Raw genomic sequence first — 15,552 nt, 5'->3', positions numbered from 1 at the left:
CTCGACTCCGGATCCGTTATCCGGACCGCGGAGTCGAGAAGGGGTATTTGTAGTGGTATAATGTGGGAAGTTGGACTAAGTCAACGGTGCATAGGATAGGGTGCAACACAACAAAGGAAAAGTAGGAGCATGGTAGCGTAGCCGCCGAACCCTAGACCACGGACGTGTACGGCCAGGAGGAGAGCCATGGGATGATAAGACAGATGGACGGTCTAGATAGAAGAAGGAGGATATAAAAAGAAGAGGAAGGGGAGAAAAGAGGAGGCCGCTAGGGAGAGAAAAAGGATGAACAGTGAGAATTAGAGAGAAAAAAGAGAGGCTTGTAAGTTGGAGATATTCTAGGTTCATACATTATGTTAGGAACTTAAGATCAAGTGTGCTGGAATCAAGCCAACGTAGTTATGGGGGTGGCTTTTATAGAGATTATGAACAAGTGGTTAGACGACACGTGTGGTGGTATAGACAGGTGTGCTGCTAGAGTGAGCAACACCTTCACAAGCTGCATGTGTGTGGTAACTCCATGTATTATGTTGTTTGAGCTATCATAAAAAGAGTGTGGTTAAGGATGTAATGATGATGAGAATGTTCGTGGTTAAGGGCGTGATGATGATAATGACTTGAGTGTTGCAGTGGATAAATATATGATGTTAATGATAGCAATGATGATGGTGACAGGTGATGATGTCATAAGACGAAGTCGAGTGACGAGTCATTGATATTGTACTGATCTTGACGAGTGAGCGAATCCTTGTGTTATTGGAGTCGAGTTGAGTTGGCGGAGTCATTGTGTGTGTACTGCGTGCACATCACGTGATTGAGAAATAGTATGTTTTTACAATGTCCAATCTCGATAAGAATTTCTTTGATGGTAGTTTTCTTCCTACTAAATAAGCATTCATGTTTATTTCAGGTTTATGTTCCACTCAGCCACCTGGTTTCAATTTACTTATACATGGGGTTATATGAAAATAGAATTGTTTTCAATTCATTGGTACCACCAAGATCCAAATGCAGAGGTATTGCCGTATTGGCGATCATGAACTCGCCCATATATGAACTAATTTTTTAGTCAAGCCACTCCGTAGTCGTTCCGGAATCCAGACTGCCATACCGCCGCCCATACGCCTCAGGACGCAGGAGACCATGACATTGTCCTTAAACAAGCAAGTGGTAGTTTTTAGGCCCATGTCCCTGGCCCACTTGCAAGAATGGAACTAGACTACTAGAGGGGTGCAACTCCAGTGGTCTCTGGAATCGATTTCAATGCAACTCTTTTGAACTCTTGTTGAATTTTGATATTGAGCGAAGTATACACGAAGGGGTTGAAAATTTCCATTTCCATTATTGTACATTTGCACTGGTAATTGGCTCCTAAACTATGGGAAATAATGTCAGACTAAGAGCATTCCCAATGCAAGTGAAAATAATTCCCCCCCTTATCACCGCCACCTCAGCACTTATTTATCCTCTTTTCACCGTTTTGGTGAAAAACAAGGTGAAGCTGTGCAATGTAGAGATGAATAAAATATTTCGGACGGGATGTTAGATTCTGTCTAGAGGTTTTTGATTGAGACGGAATGTAACATACCGTTTGGTATTTTATAACGAGACGGAATGTAACATCCCGTCTGATGAGTCAATATGAACAGACGCGAACATGCTCCATTTTCACTTTCTTCCCAGCCTCTATTGCGATTTTCTAGCTCGTTTGGAGTTTTGCAGGCACGATGACATATTGTTAAGGCTTCTGCGCGTTGTCATAGTGTTGTTGTTCTTGGAGATATAATGAAGGCATGCATTATAATGCATAATATGATTGTTGAGAATGAACGTGAAAGTGGAGTTTGGAATTTGAAAGGTCAGAGGAAAGAAACAATATCTGCGCTCTTTCAAGAAGAGGATGGTTTTCATTTTTGTCTATCAGATGATTGAAGTAATAAATAAGATCAGAAATGAAGTTACACATATTAATGTTCAAAAGGACTTAGTTGAGTATGTTTTTAATTGGACTGGCATTGAAGAAACAGCAGATCCGGTACCAATTTATGATCCAAATTGGTCGGATCCAGAGGAGGGAGAAGAAAGCGAAAATTAAAATGGAAATGAAAGTGTATTTCATATGTATTTCCTAACGTAAACTATGAAGTTCCAAAGTATTTCCTATATATGTATTTCCTAACGTGAACTATGAAGTTCCTATGTATTTCCTATATATATTTCCTAATGTATTTCCTATGTAATTCCAATAAGTTCTTATATGTTTAATGAGTTGTGTTTTAATGAACTATATTACAATGTATTTTAATTTTATTGGTAATTGTATTTCTATGAAAATAATTATATTGGAAAGAATATACATAGTGCATTAATTAAAAAAAAAACAATGAAATAAAAATACATAGTTCATTAATTAAAAATACAATGAAATTAAAATACATAGTGCATTAATTAAAATACATAGTGCTTTAATTAAAATAAAATATTAGATATTGCATAAGCTTAGTTAGAGTTAGAACCACCTCTAACCCTTGCCCATTCAGCACGTATTTCAGCTTGTTGTTGCTCGATTATAAAAGCGGTATCGGAATGGAGGACACTTGTATCGGTCACTAAAATCTTAGACTTACCCCCCCCCCCCTCCCAATTACTAGTTGCAATTAGTGTTACCCCCCCATTTTCAAAAATATTAGTGATACCCCCCCATTTGAGTGATCCAACGGTCAGATTTCTTCATCTGAAAAAAAAATCCATCTCGTAACCGTTGGATCTTGCAATTGGGGGGGTATTACTAATATTTTTGAAAACGGGGTAACACTTCTATTTGAATCCGATTTTTTTCTTCTCTTGCCATCACAGTTCTTTGACCATATGCAAGTTCCCTTTCCCTAAGTTCTAAGCATTTTTGTGTTTCATTTGCATCCTTTACAAATGTATCCTCTAAACGTGTAAAGTAACCCTCCAACATACCAACTAATTTTTCTTGGTTCCTCTTGGACTTGGCTTTCTTCGATCCAAGAGGACGCTCTATTTCTTGAGAACCCTCCAATTCAACTCTACCAACACTTGGTGAATTAGAAGTTGAATATTCACCGTCATTTTTGCAACCTTTTCCCTTTGTGGGGCGGCTTGATCTTGCCTCAAAAACGTTATTCCACTTTGGATTATCCTTGAGTATAACGTAACAATGATCAAGTGAAAAAGACGTTTTTTCTTGTAGTTGGTACGACATCCTTGCCTCGGACAACTAAAAAATAAAATAGAAATAATTAGACTAAGATAGTTAGACTAAAATAGTAATTAGACTAAGACTAATATGGAAATAATAATTAGACTAAGATAATGATAATTAGACTAAGATGGAAATAATTGGACTAAGACTAAGATAATCAATAATTGACAAATTGACGAAGTTGTAATTATCCGACTTTGTATTGTTGTACCACTTGCATGTCGAGCCTCCACCGCATTCACAATTGCAACAAACGTGTTCATCATTTTCGAAATATATTTCCATCTACCACTAATTGAATCGGAAGACCTATCCGACCCACGTGATTGATTGAACTCGTGTGTTACACGATTCCAAAATCCTTTTGCATTTTGGAAAGCACCAACAATGGAGTCTTCACTAACTTTTATCTAAGCAAGACATAGAACTTGATCTTCGGACATGCTAAAGTGAGTTTTTGCTTTTGCTTGAGTGCTACCACTTGCTTGAGTTGTTTGAGATGCTTGAGATGATACCATTTGATATTTTGTTTTTTTTAAGAACTGATTTTAAAGAAAAAGAAATATGATATATGATTATTGGAAGTGTGAGTTGAAATGGAACAAATGTTGTATATATACTAAAGTTTTTTATTTTGACCGTTTTTAACCGTTCTAATTTTTTGACCGTTGGTGAACTAGCCATTAGGACTCTGGACGGGATGTTTGATTCCATCTGGAAAAAAATAAATATAGTGAGACGGGATGTTGGATTCCGTTTGATGAGTTTTCTAATTCAGACGGAATCCAACATCTCGTCCGAAGTTAACAAGTCAGCCACTATCTCGGTGAAAAGTTTCACCATGAAATCAACTGGAGACTAAAATCACCAGTTTTTCACCTCTGCATTGTACAACCATTTTCCAACAAAACTGGTGACTATAGTCACAAACCCCTCGTAATCCCTACATTGCAAATGCTCTAATAAAGACTGAGAAATGTGAAAAACAATAAGGATTTGCACCCACTTTTTTCAAGAATTTAAATAGTTCACTCTGAAACATAGACGCCTAGTGTTCCGTCCCTTGGCCAGGAACCCCTTCACAGGGTAAATCATCCTCATCCTCATTCTCAGTTTTTTTTTCCCCATTAATTTAAACCCTCTATTCATGGGTTCAAGCTTAAAAAGGGTTTTCAGAACTGACGTCTCTTGACACAATCCTAATGGAAGTATTAGGCCGTTCTTCCTAAATGTGTTTGCGTAGAACACAAGTAGGCACTCTATTTTTTTCCCGTTAACTATATGTCCCAACATTCCATTCCACAACAACAAGAGCAAAATCATGAAGCAGAATCCTGAAACATGAATGTATGAGGTTCACATAGTAAGAGACGTTGATTAAATAGATGCAGCCTTTCACAAGTGCGTTAGTGTTCCATCTAGGTTAGGGAGAAGAAAATGTCTATACAATTAGAAACAGATAAATAGTTCTAATCCCTTTAACTTAATTTAAATAAAAGAAAACTTAAAATTTGGGCATTGACAAAAGAGAATCGGCCCTTATTTTTGGATATGAACCAAGTATTGTTGATTGGCCAGTACAAATAATTCATCAAAATCTATATCCTACAAAGAATAAACTTCTATAATTCTTTAATCTGGTAGGTTCCGTCAGAAACGATGTCCAATACATCGTAATGACCATAGCCATGGAAAACTACCTGAATAGGACTTTCATCCTGTCCATATTCATGACCATAGCTTGCTATGTTTACCAGGTCTCCTGATCTCCTGTCTATCATATACACAGAAATAGGCATCCTGCATCCATAGAATAAAATGAGCATTATATATTCTGCTTAAATGTACTATAGTTTTCTTCTGTATCTGGTCTGTTAACTACAACACTGGTGACAATAAGGTCCACATAAATAGAGGAAGTTTGAAGTATCAAAACACACCGTAGGACATGTGAAGCCATCAGCAGCTCGGGTTCTCCACCCCATGCATAAGGCTGTTGTATTCTCTTCACATATATGTCGAAGTCTCCTTCAATGATCCTGTATTGAGCAAGAAGAAACAAAACCAGATGTGAACCTCTAGAAGTCTATACCATATATCCAATAAAATATTTCAAAAGCTCACCATTCTGTTTCCTCTCGCCTCTTTAATAGCTCATCCGCAACCTACAAATTTTACGTATTGTAATTATAATCAGAAGCTTCATGATCCTGCAGTGTAAGATGTAAAACAACATAGTAACACATCTCGAAAAAGAATAATCACCCGAGCTCTTAAGTCATCAGCGAGTTCTATCTGACGGTTTTCATCAGGAGCTTCTTCCCCACACTTCATGCAAGCCCCATAAGACACTGCTCTGAAGAGGCATCGACCATCACCTGGCACCCCTGTAATGTCCTAAATATTACTTCCAACTTGCTATTGACAATCTTTTATCTATTAGGCTCTGACTAGGAGAAAGAAAAAGATTGTGCAAGGAAATCACAATTGATTTTGTTAATAAATGGGCTTTGAGTAGCCAAGACATCTTTCCTTATACAAAAATCACTCCAAAGTCGAGCCAAGCCAAAGAGGCCCCAATCAATTTTTGTAGTTTTGGAATGGAAGCAAAGTTTTGATTGAATTTGCATCATCAAAGAAAGAAATTTTCGTACTGAAATGGCCTACCAACGCCAACCAAAGCCCTTAAAAGACCATTAAGTGAAATCTACATATATGAATCAAAGAGTTCGGGTAACTTGGTACTGAGAGGAACAGAAAGAGAAGCATAATCTTAAAGAACTATCAAAAGGAAAAGGAAGGAGAGTTACTTTATTTCCCATGTCTGCAATCATCCCTAAAATGAAATGATCATCAAATGACATTAATTGGAATCCTGACTACAAGACGAAAATTTAAGGAGCATCAAGTTGGTCAAGAAGTATGTTTTTCCTGTTTGAATTCTTAGCTCTCAAAAAGTAATCAAATTGTATGTTTGTAAAACTGTATTTGCGCAGTTAGACAAAGACGATTGGTTTAAACAAGTTCACAGCAAAGACTTGAGCTCACTCAATCTTATAACTAATAAAGATCATTTGTCACCTCCTCCCCTCACAGATGACCAAAACTAATAAGCAAAAACAATATAATAATAACAGAAACTGTAGATAAGAGAATTTAAAGCAAGTTTCCATATAATATATGAAAATTAACAGCGCAATACTGAATTTGTTATAGTAAAATTCAAACTTACAGAAAGTTACTTAGATAAAGCATAAGACTGCACCTTACAGAAGCAACTTATGAGTTGGCTACATCATTTACAATCTCAATATATCATGCTAAAAGGCCGTCAACAATACTCTTTAAAATTTTAGAACAGAAAAAAAAAATGTACAGCCCAATGAAACATTTACTCAAACAATATATATACCACATACTATAATTCACTTCAATATTTTTATAAAAAAAAAAAAAAAAAAAAAAGAGTACTAACCAATCACTCTATATTTAACAGAGCATTCTTCCTTCCCAAGAGAATATTCGTCAACAAGACTTTCATCGAGATTGTCAACAAAGCAATAATCCAACGTGGGTGCAAGACAAGCACAAACACCAAACAACAACCAAGCCGAATCCGAACTATGTAACCATCTAGCCGGTCTTACATCCCAAGCCACATTCCAAGACCCTTCTCCTTTTTGTTCATGATGAAAAGGTGCTGCAACTAAACTATGATGACTTCCACGTAACTCATTTCTAATTGTTGATGGAAATATTGCATGCCATATTGACGCAGCACCACCTGCTGCACCACACTTGTTACCGATACAACAGGTACTTAAATGGTTTCGCTTTTGATAAGTTAAGGTTGTTGTAAATGATGAGTGGTTTGTAGATAGCCGGTAGAAAGTTGCGCCGTGGGTGAAGGTTAGCGCTGTGAGTATCCAAGGCTTGGCGCGTGCGGGGCATACTATTCCAAAAGATAGATTTGTTTTGAGTTTTGAGTTTTGAGAAAGAATGAGTTTGTTCTTGTTGTTGCTGTTGATGTGGACTTGGAAAACAGTGAAGCCTAAAAATGTATAAGTGTTATAAATGTAGACGGTGGCGGTGCATTCACATTGACCAATGACCATTCATGTTGCCATTTGGTTAGAGGATATAATTTGACTAAAATGGTTGATTAATTTATGAATAATTAGTAAGTAATTTAATTTGAGTGCTAGATGCTTTGTATGTTGTTGGTGGGACTGCCACGAATTATTAGGTAGGGTCAGAAATTTTGTTCCATAAGGAAACGAACATGGCAGGACTACTTGGGGGACGCGAAAGAGCTGATTGTGGACATGCTTTTTTGCTTGGGACCAAACTCATAATGCCCAACCACGTAGCTTCTAATGCTATCAACTTTAGGAGGAACTACTCAAAATCTGAGAGTACCAACACATTTAGCTTTATTCTGCCAAACGAAGTAACGAACCCTGTTGTAAAAGATTGGCCATGTTATGCATGGGTCCATATATGCCTTAGGGCCAAACAAAAAGAATCAGAGGTCAGAAGTTGACCTTGCTTAAACTACAGTTCTTCCAAACAAACAAAAAGGCTACAGAATTAAGGAGCAAGCACATCATGCCACAGCAGTATTCTTCAAACTGCTTATAGGTACATGCATGGACAAAATGTTTTCATAGTATATCTCGGGTGCACGTTGAGTTTGGTGATGGCCCTGCGGTTTCTGCTTCGCTAGGTGTCTCTTTCGCCTTTTAGAAGCTTGGGGACATGATAATATCTGAGACAGAGAATGGAAATGAGATACCCTGGCATTTGTCTTGTGATAGAATAACTGTCTCTGGCCCACTACTTTCAAACTCGTGGGTCTTGAAGGTTGACGGGGGAAACTGACTGATTTTAATGGTTCTGACGTGCCTATGGATGCCTGCTGACATGACTGAGGAACGAGTGTTGTAGTACGTCTCCCATTCTTCCACGAGAGGAAAGATTCTTGTAACTTGGATGGAACCTGCATGATCCAGCAAGAAGATAAATAAATTTGCCAATTTGGTTTACGAAAGAACATGCTCCTGCACACACATACTACATACTAGTGTCTACGTGAATCATCCATATGAAAGATGAAATAATTAAGGGCACAATTCAGTTTCATATTAGGGTAGGAATACAAAGAAAATGGCGATATTTTCGTTTCTTAATGTATGGAGCAGCACCTTCACGGTACTTCAATGTCTTGCATAACTTCATTATATTAGATTATAGATGCTAAAATCAAAAGTTGAAGGCAAAACACCATACTTAAAAGGCCGTTGAACAAAACCCAGGTTAATGGAACCTTAGCTGGAGAGAAAAATAGAGGATGCACTCACCGTTGAAAATAGACCTCTAGAGGCAAATGTTAAAGAAGTAGTAGCGAATGGAGATTTCTTAGATCTGTTTCCTTTGTCATTAGTGGAATCCTGATCTGCTAAGACAGACCCAAAGCTTGTTGGTGCACCATCATCGTCCTCTTCACCCTCATCCTCCTCGGCAGAATCAGTCCCATCCTGGTCAAGTGGAGTAGAAGAAGAAGTATCTTCACCATCCTGCTGCTCCTCCTCCACTTTCTCCTCCTCCTCCTCCACTTTCTTCTCCTCCTCCTTTAGTTTCATCTCAAGCTCCTCGTCCATGTCTTCTATTGCCTCTTCCAGGCATAACTCTGCCTCAATAAACTCGAGCTCTTTTTCTATCAATTTGAGCTTCATTTCACCAGCTTTCCTTTTCTCTTCACTCCACTTCTCCAGTTTATCAAATACCGGATTGCACACATTTGCCATCGCTGAAATAAGTTGGTAGAGAATGCCACCCTTCTTTTCACTTTCTCCAGTCCGTCCATAGAACTCATCAAAGCCAAGTGGAAGGAACTCAGCTTTTTCTGGGTCCACTTCCTCCCCTTCATTTAGAGGGGGTTGCCAAAATAAGCGGACCCCGTACTTCTCATCCTCAATAAAATTGATTAAACGTCCAGTCTTTGTATGAAGAATAAGTGGGTCCTCCGTATATACAAGCTTTGATGGGTCCTCAGGGTCAGGCTCTGGCTCCTTGTTGAGGATAACAAATTCAGGGCGATCATCTGACACAATCATGCAAACAGAATACAAATCAAACAGAAAAATATTCATAGTTGAGTACATATTAAACCAGCTGAACAACAATCCTACTTATCAGAACTATTGACAAATCAAAGAGTGAACACTTAAGAAATACAAAACTGTTTGAAAAGCGTAAAACAATTTGCGTAGATAATTTATTACTCTTTCATTTGAAATATATACACATGTACTTTATGTCACGTCATGGTGTGTACGATGAGAACCTTGACAACAACATTATCATGTGAGTATAGAATGACTGTGATCAAAACTTCAGTCATCTGACGGATATTTTCAATGCAGTGGACTTGGGATTCAGAATTCCTTTTCTACTTCAGTAGCAGTGCCTTCAGTAGCTGTTTTATTTTTTTTCATCAGTAATGCCTTCAGTAGCTGTTGTAGGGGTACATATATTTTTTGGGGGACCCAGAAAATGAGACATCCAACTCCTAGAAATCCTACCTCCTCTGTATTATAACAAGGTCCTTACCCTACAGTCCTACACAGAGAAGGGTTTATTCCATTGATGTTAGAATGGGGATCTATTACATCTGGTGTAAGTTAGCTAATTTCTCTGCTATCTTCTCTTTTCTTTGTACTGGTGAATCTCTCTCTCTCTCTCTCTCCTGTTTTCTTTCTCCATGAATAAGATACCGTTTAAAAAATAAATAAATATTCTACCAAAAAATATTATTATGAATAATCTTTGCCTACAGAAGAATAAAAAGCTATTATCGAAAAAAAATAATAATAATAAAAACCTGAGTAGTACCTTTAGACCACCAGTACTCAAGCTCAGCAGGCATAGGAATCCTTAGTGGTGCTTTATAGAAGGAATTCAACCACATCTCCCTTTCTTCATCCACTTCATGCACATAAGTTTTCCAATAATCAGGAACCTGCCATATGAAAACCTCATGTCCTGCATGTTTTTAACAACATTTAATAATTAACTCCCAACCAACCAACAGGAATTCCTGCTTACCTCATAAAACTGGTTAATAAATCCAGGTGCCATCCACACATCTTCTGCCTCATACATATACGGATGCTGGGGATCACTATATGGACCTCTCTGCTCCCTCACCACTGCACAGGACAGGTAACCTCTAAGTGACTTCCAAGAGGAGATTGTTATCTGACCAGAAAATATAATTAAAGCTCCATGAAAATGAGGGAACAAAGACACATGTATGGTAACTTAGCTATAACCTCTGACTCAAGGTATACTGTTTACATAATAAAGACAGCAGGGATCAGTTTAAAGACATCCATTGTGAGTAACAATTGTAAACAGGATGAACCCCATACCAAATCACATATAAAACAAGTTTTCGACTGTTTCTAGCATTTGGGGTCACATTGTAGTATGGTACCCAACACAAGAAGTTTCTTGCATATGGATTTTTTTTTTACACAAGTTCTAACCATATTAGTTATTTTCTAACCACGCAAACACATAGCAAAATTACATTTTAAAACTTGTCAGCAGAATCTACCAACACCTGCTCCTTCACTGATATCAAGATCAACTCAATTTATCAAGTTAACAGAGGCTGGCTAGATTGTTGCATGTTACTATAAGACAGCAACACACTAAAATTTATAAGGTTTTAAGAAATATATTGAGATTCCATCATCGTTTTTTATTATTATTTTGCTCTTCTTTTTGTTGGATGGGTAGAACCTTTTTATTCCCTGATCCCCGTGAAGCCACTGGACACCTTCTTAAGATTACATCATCATTGCGTACACCTACTAAGCTATCATTATGTACAAGAGACATACTTCCATCAGGCTTGTTAACGAACATCCGAGCCTTTGCAGCAGCAACTTCTGCTATTCCAGCGTGCAACTGAAATGCATGAAAATGAGTAAAACAACTTGTTCAAAACAGGTATAAGATCTCACGAAGAAGCTTTAACTCTGCACGCAAAACATCTCAAAAAAAGAAAAGGTTATGATACCATTGAAGTATTATCGTCACACAGTGTGGTATCCTCTTCCACTAGCTCTCCAAAGTAGAATCTGCCCTGAATAAATAACACTTGTATTAGTTTGTCATGCTCTTTTATGTACCAAAGTAGAACTTTATTATGCTGTTTTAACTTGTCATGTACTCACTAAAAGTAGGTGCTATGGAATGTGGTGAAGAACATTATAAAATGAAGGTATGCCATCACCTTGTCGTTTTTAATGAAATACCTTTTTCTACTCTATTACATTTCTGTATACCAACATATAGACTAACCGAATATTACATATCTCTATTAGTACTGCCAAAAATCTTTACATGTTATGCTCCAAAGAAGTAATACTTGGATAACGACGTGAATTTGATAACTTTATGCCTTTATGGAACCTTGCACATATAATTTGAATGCAAGCATCATGAAGACATATTTCCACTATCAAATGCCTATGGAGGTCTCACACGTCATGTTATCATATGAGAGCACGTCGTTACCACCATCCTAGTATTGGTGCACACTACTACCATATATCCTACTTCTAAATTAATGTGGGCATTCAGAGACATCTGCACGTGCCAGGTATTCTAAGTCACTCTGCTTAGTGTCATGTCAGTATGCACATCGATAGCTACAAACTTATATACAAGATTGACAGATCAAGTATAGATATCTGGCAAATTATTTATCTTTCACGCACTTACAAATATAGGACGCTCATTGACTTCATAAACACCACAACCATGCATCCTCCCATGCTTCCACTGCCCTGCATATCGATATCGACCTTTCTCTCTGTCAAAACAAATTTTTATAAGCAACATAAATACATAATCCTTTAATTACTAAAGAAGAGTTTTAAACTAGACACGAATTATAATTTTATTAGAACTCTTTAAAGTCCAAAACTAGAAATAACCCTAAACTAAGTAACCTCAAAATAGTAACTAACACCAATTCTAATACTCCTTAATCATATATAAACCCATTCCAATTGGAGCTCGAATTCAAGGTGTAGAACCCCAGATCACATCAGAACATTTCGGAAGACAATGATATCAATAATATTATATACAGTACAGATATTCGCAGGCATCTTGAATATGAGACGACCATTTGAACACCCTCCCATACAGGGTTGTTTGTCGCTAAGTCGGCATATCCGGCACTAAGAGGAGAGCTACTGAAGTGAAATGGTCAAGACTGGTATGGGGGGAAATGGTGCTCCCAAGGAACTCAAATATGTACATGGAGTTTGTTTCCTAGTAGCCTACAGGCACAAGACAGAACAGTTATCCAGGCTTCTATGGACTCAGCTCCTGATACTGTGCAGAAGAAGCTACACTCATGAGTACTTCGATAAACATATAGCATTACAACATTGAGAATAAGACAAATAAGTTCGAAGTAAGTCCAGTGTACACTAAAGACTAGAATATTGGAGAGCTAATTAATGAAGCAGTGGAAGAACAAAGGGTAGGTCATAGGAGCTTACGGTTTCGAACCAAACTGCCTGACCCATTCATCATTTTCATAGAATGGAATTTCACGCCACCCATCAGCTAAGCGGTAGCTATCTTCAATGTCCATCTCCAGCCATTCTCTATCTTCAGGAGACATGTAATCTCTTTTTATGATTCTTCCTTCTGCACGCATCTTTTCTTCAAGCCTAAAGAGACAAGCAGAACAGCAATTCAAATGAAGTAGGTGTAATACAGAAACTCTAAGATTCTCTGCTTGTCCTATAATAGCAAGGACGGGGAGCATACTTGGAACCTGGCACAGGTTCTACATCAGGTATATCGACTTCAACAACTCCATGACCTTCCATGTTGTTCTGAAGCCATTCACCTTCATACCTGCAAACCCAAATTGCTTCTTAAGAAGTACTTAAAATGCATTGGACACTCAATTCCATCATCCAGAGGAACATACCTCTTTTCTCTTCTTTTTTATTGGGGAGGGGGGAAGAGGATGCTTAGTGTTATACTCATCTCTTATCAGTATAAGTTTTTTCGCTTTCTGTGTGCCTTTTATGGTTACGGTGTGTAAACATTATGTCACATGTAAGATACCTCAGGGCCCAGCTTCAAGTTTAAAAATCTCAGCAACACCACCATGACACCATTTTTTTTTTTACAAAGGCCTTCCATTGAGTTGAGTATCATATAGGAAGCTTATTCAACACATGCATCTTTCATGTCCCGCTATCAGGACTGAAGGGAGACTCCAATGATAATAAAAGTGTCATTTTCTATGAATTAAGATTTAAGATCTTATTATTCTAGAACCATCAAAACGATCAGATGAATTGCGTTCAAGGGGAATAGATCAGATCAATTAGCCACTATCATGGATAAGAAATTAATAACAGCACTTTACACACTGTATGATAAAGGTACAAACAAACCTAACCAATCCCTCCTCAGCAACATAGACACCCTTCCCATGAGCCAAGTCATCCCAAACAGTTCCTTCATACCTTGAGCAGATGTCATCAAGAAAAGGTGTCAGTAGAAGCACTTTCCGTAGTAACTCAAATCAAGAGTCCACAATCAGAAACAAACCAACAAGGAAAATGAGGGTAACGAATACTTACGAACTCCCATCAGGGAAAATGTAGCTGACCCATCTAAGGAACTCCTCAATCCTATCGAGCTCTTCAATGACAGACTCGGGGGTGGAAATGTCAAAATGATTATCCGGTATCGCGGGGTAATGTTTCCGATACGGTAAATAAAAAGGAGCAATAGGAGGATCTCTCCCTTCTTCAAGTTCATCAAGAACAACATCCCAATCATCAGCATCAGCCCAAACAGGATCCCAACCAGGTTTCTTCATATCTAAAGGTGCATCAGCCCAAAGTTCTTGTAAATCTTGTTCAGTCCATTTCTCTGGGTCTTTTGGGAAATCAAATAAGTCTTCATGGAACTGAAACTCTTTCTCTTCTTTTTCTCTTTTCTTCTGCATTTCTTTGCTGTTGAGTACTTCATCGAAGAGTTTAATGTTGTATTCTGGCGTGTTTGTATCTTCTACTCCTCTTGGGAAGTAGTCTATGAATCCTCCTCCTTCTGAAGATGAGTCTGACTCTGCGTCTGAGTCTGACTCTGGGTCTGGGGACTTTTTGTTGTTTTCAGTTGCCTCTTCTCCTCCTCCTGAGTCATCATTCTTGTTTTTGTCTGCTTCAGGTTCAGCCATTTTTTTTTTTGAGAGAGAGTGGGAAGTAGAGAAGATAAGGAGAGAATGCTGCAACGTTACTAACAAAAGTCTGTTGTGGGCTTGGGCTAACATGCGTCCATTGTGTAATATTAAACTTTTGGTTACTTATATATATATTTTTTTGGTAAAGTTGGTTAGTTATATACTTAAAGTTGGTTAGTTATATAAGAACTAAAATGAAAATTGTTAAAAACTAAAGTGAAAAATAATCAAGAAAAGAGAAACAATTTTCTAAAATGGGGAAGATATACAATTCCTAACATAAATTTTAGCTTTTAAATTAAGAAGACTATCCTAAAATTATTGAAAAAGGAGGTGGTTCAATTTTAATAGGGAGCCAATTATAATTAATAAATAGGAGAGATATAATTTAAATAAATGTAGGGAGGTGGTTCTAAAATCTTAAAATTGAGAGATTATAAATACATCTTTGTAGGTTGAGAAGTGTGGTTCCTACAAACCCGGCTATCATATAGTGTAGAGATGGGTGTTATTAACTCGTGAAATAATCCGTCACTTTTCTAACATTTTCCTCTCATCTCTTCCGTTTTTTCTCTTCGTCTCTCTCACTCTCTCTTTTCCTCTCCCTCTCCAGACACTCTAAATCTCCACTCCTCTTTCTCCATCTCCACTCCTCCATCTTTCTCTCCCTCCGCTCACCCCCATTGCTTAGCAGTATACTAGTATGTTTGAGTCGGACTAAGATCCAAATATGTTAGCAAATTTGGACAAATGAGCTCTCACATAAAAATATTAGTAACAAATTCCAAAAACTCCACTAGGTTTTACATTCTGATCAAACTCATGAGTCATGTCTTTCTTTCATGTGCTTTTATAGTATTCCTATGAGAATGATTTTGTTAGATTGTTTATATATTGATTTTTTCCTTATATCACTTCTTTATATATTAAAGCAAAGTACATATGAGGTGGACAATTTCTTGTTTGTGTGGCATTTTGTCTATTAAGCTAAGTGTCATGTAAGCACTCCTAAAAAAAGTCCACCAAATAA

The 15,552-nt window shown here is 37.5% G+C and overlaps 2 protein-coding genes across 2 annotated transcripts; both read right to left on the bottom strand.

The window, feature by feature from the left end:
• Positions 1 to 4,622: 4,622 nt before the first annotated feature.
• Positions 4,623 to 7,375, bottom strand: LOC147486973 (uncharacterized). Its single transcript, XM_086570101.1, has 5 exons — positions 6,705 to 7,375; positions 5,495 to 5,616; positions 5,354 to 5,394; positions 5,170 to 5,268; positions 4,623 to 5,029 (listed from the first exon to the last, which is right to left on the bottom strand). Exons 1-5 carry the CDS (start codon positions 7,342 to 7,344, stop codon positions 4,852 to 4,854), a joined length of 1,080 nt encoding a protein of 359 aa, XP_086426227.1. The 5' UTR covers positions 7,345 to 7,375; the 3' UTR covers positions 4,623 to 4,851.
• A 264-nt stretch (positions 7,376 to 7,639) lies between these two features.
• On the bottom strand, positions 7,640 to 14,569 carry EMB1211 (MORN (Membrane Occupation and Recognition Nexus) repeat-containing protein). The gene is made up of 11 exons (XM_086570100.1): positions 13,921 to 14,569; positions 13,732 to 13,803; positions 13,091 to 13,180; positions 12,817 to 12,990; positions 12,026 to 12,116; positions 11,319 to 11,384; positions 11,140 to 11,206; positions 10,337 to 10,440; positions 10,124 to 10,250; positions 8,590 to 9,332; positions 7,640 to 8,228 (listed from the first exon to the last, which is right to left on the bottom strand). The coding sequence occupies exons 1-11, from the start codon at positions 14,517 to 14,519 to the stop codon at positions 7,836 to 7,838; spliced, it is 2,526 nt and encodes an 841-aa protein (XP_086426226.1). The 5' UTR covers positions 14,520 to 14,569; the 3' UTR covers positions 7,640 to 7,835.
• Between the last annotated feature and the right edge of the window lie 983 nt (positions 14,570 to 15,552).

This window comes from Coptis chinensis, chromosome 7 (genome assembly GCF_015680905.1).
Source record: "Coptis chinensis isolate HL-2020 chromosome 7, ASM1568090v1, whole genome shotgun sequence".
Taxonomy (NCBI): domain Eukaryota; kingdom Viridiplantae; phylum Streptophyta; class Magnoliopsida; order Ranunculales; family Ranunculaceae; genus Coptis; species Coptis chinensis.
Note: the sequence above shows the minus strand (reverse complement) of the source record. Positions and strands in the feature narration are given on the sequence as shown.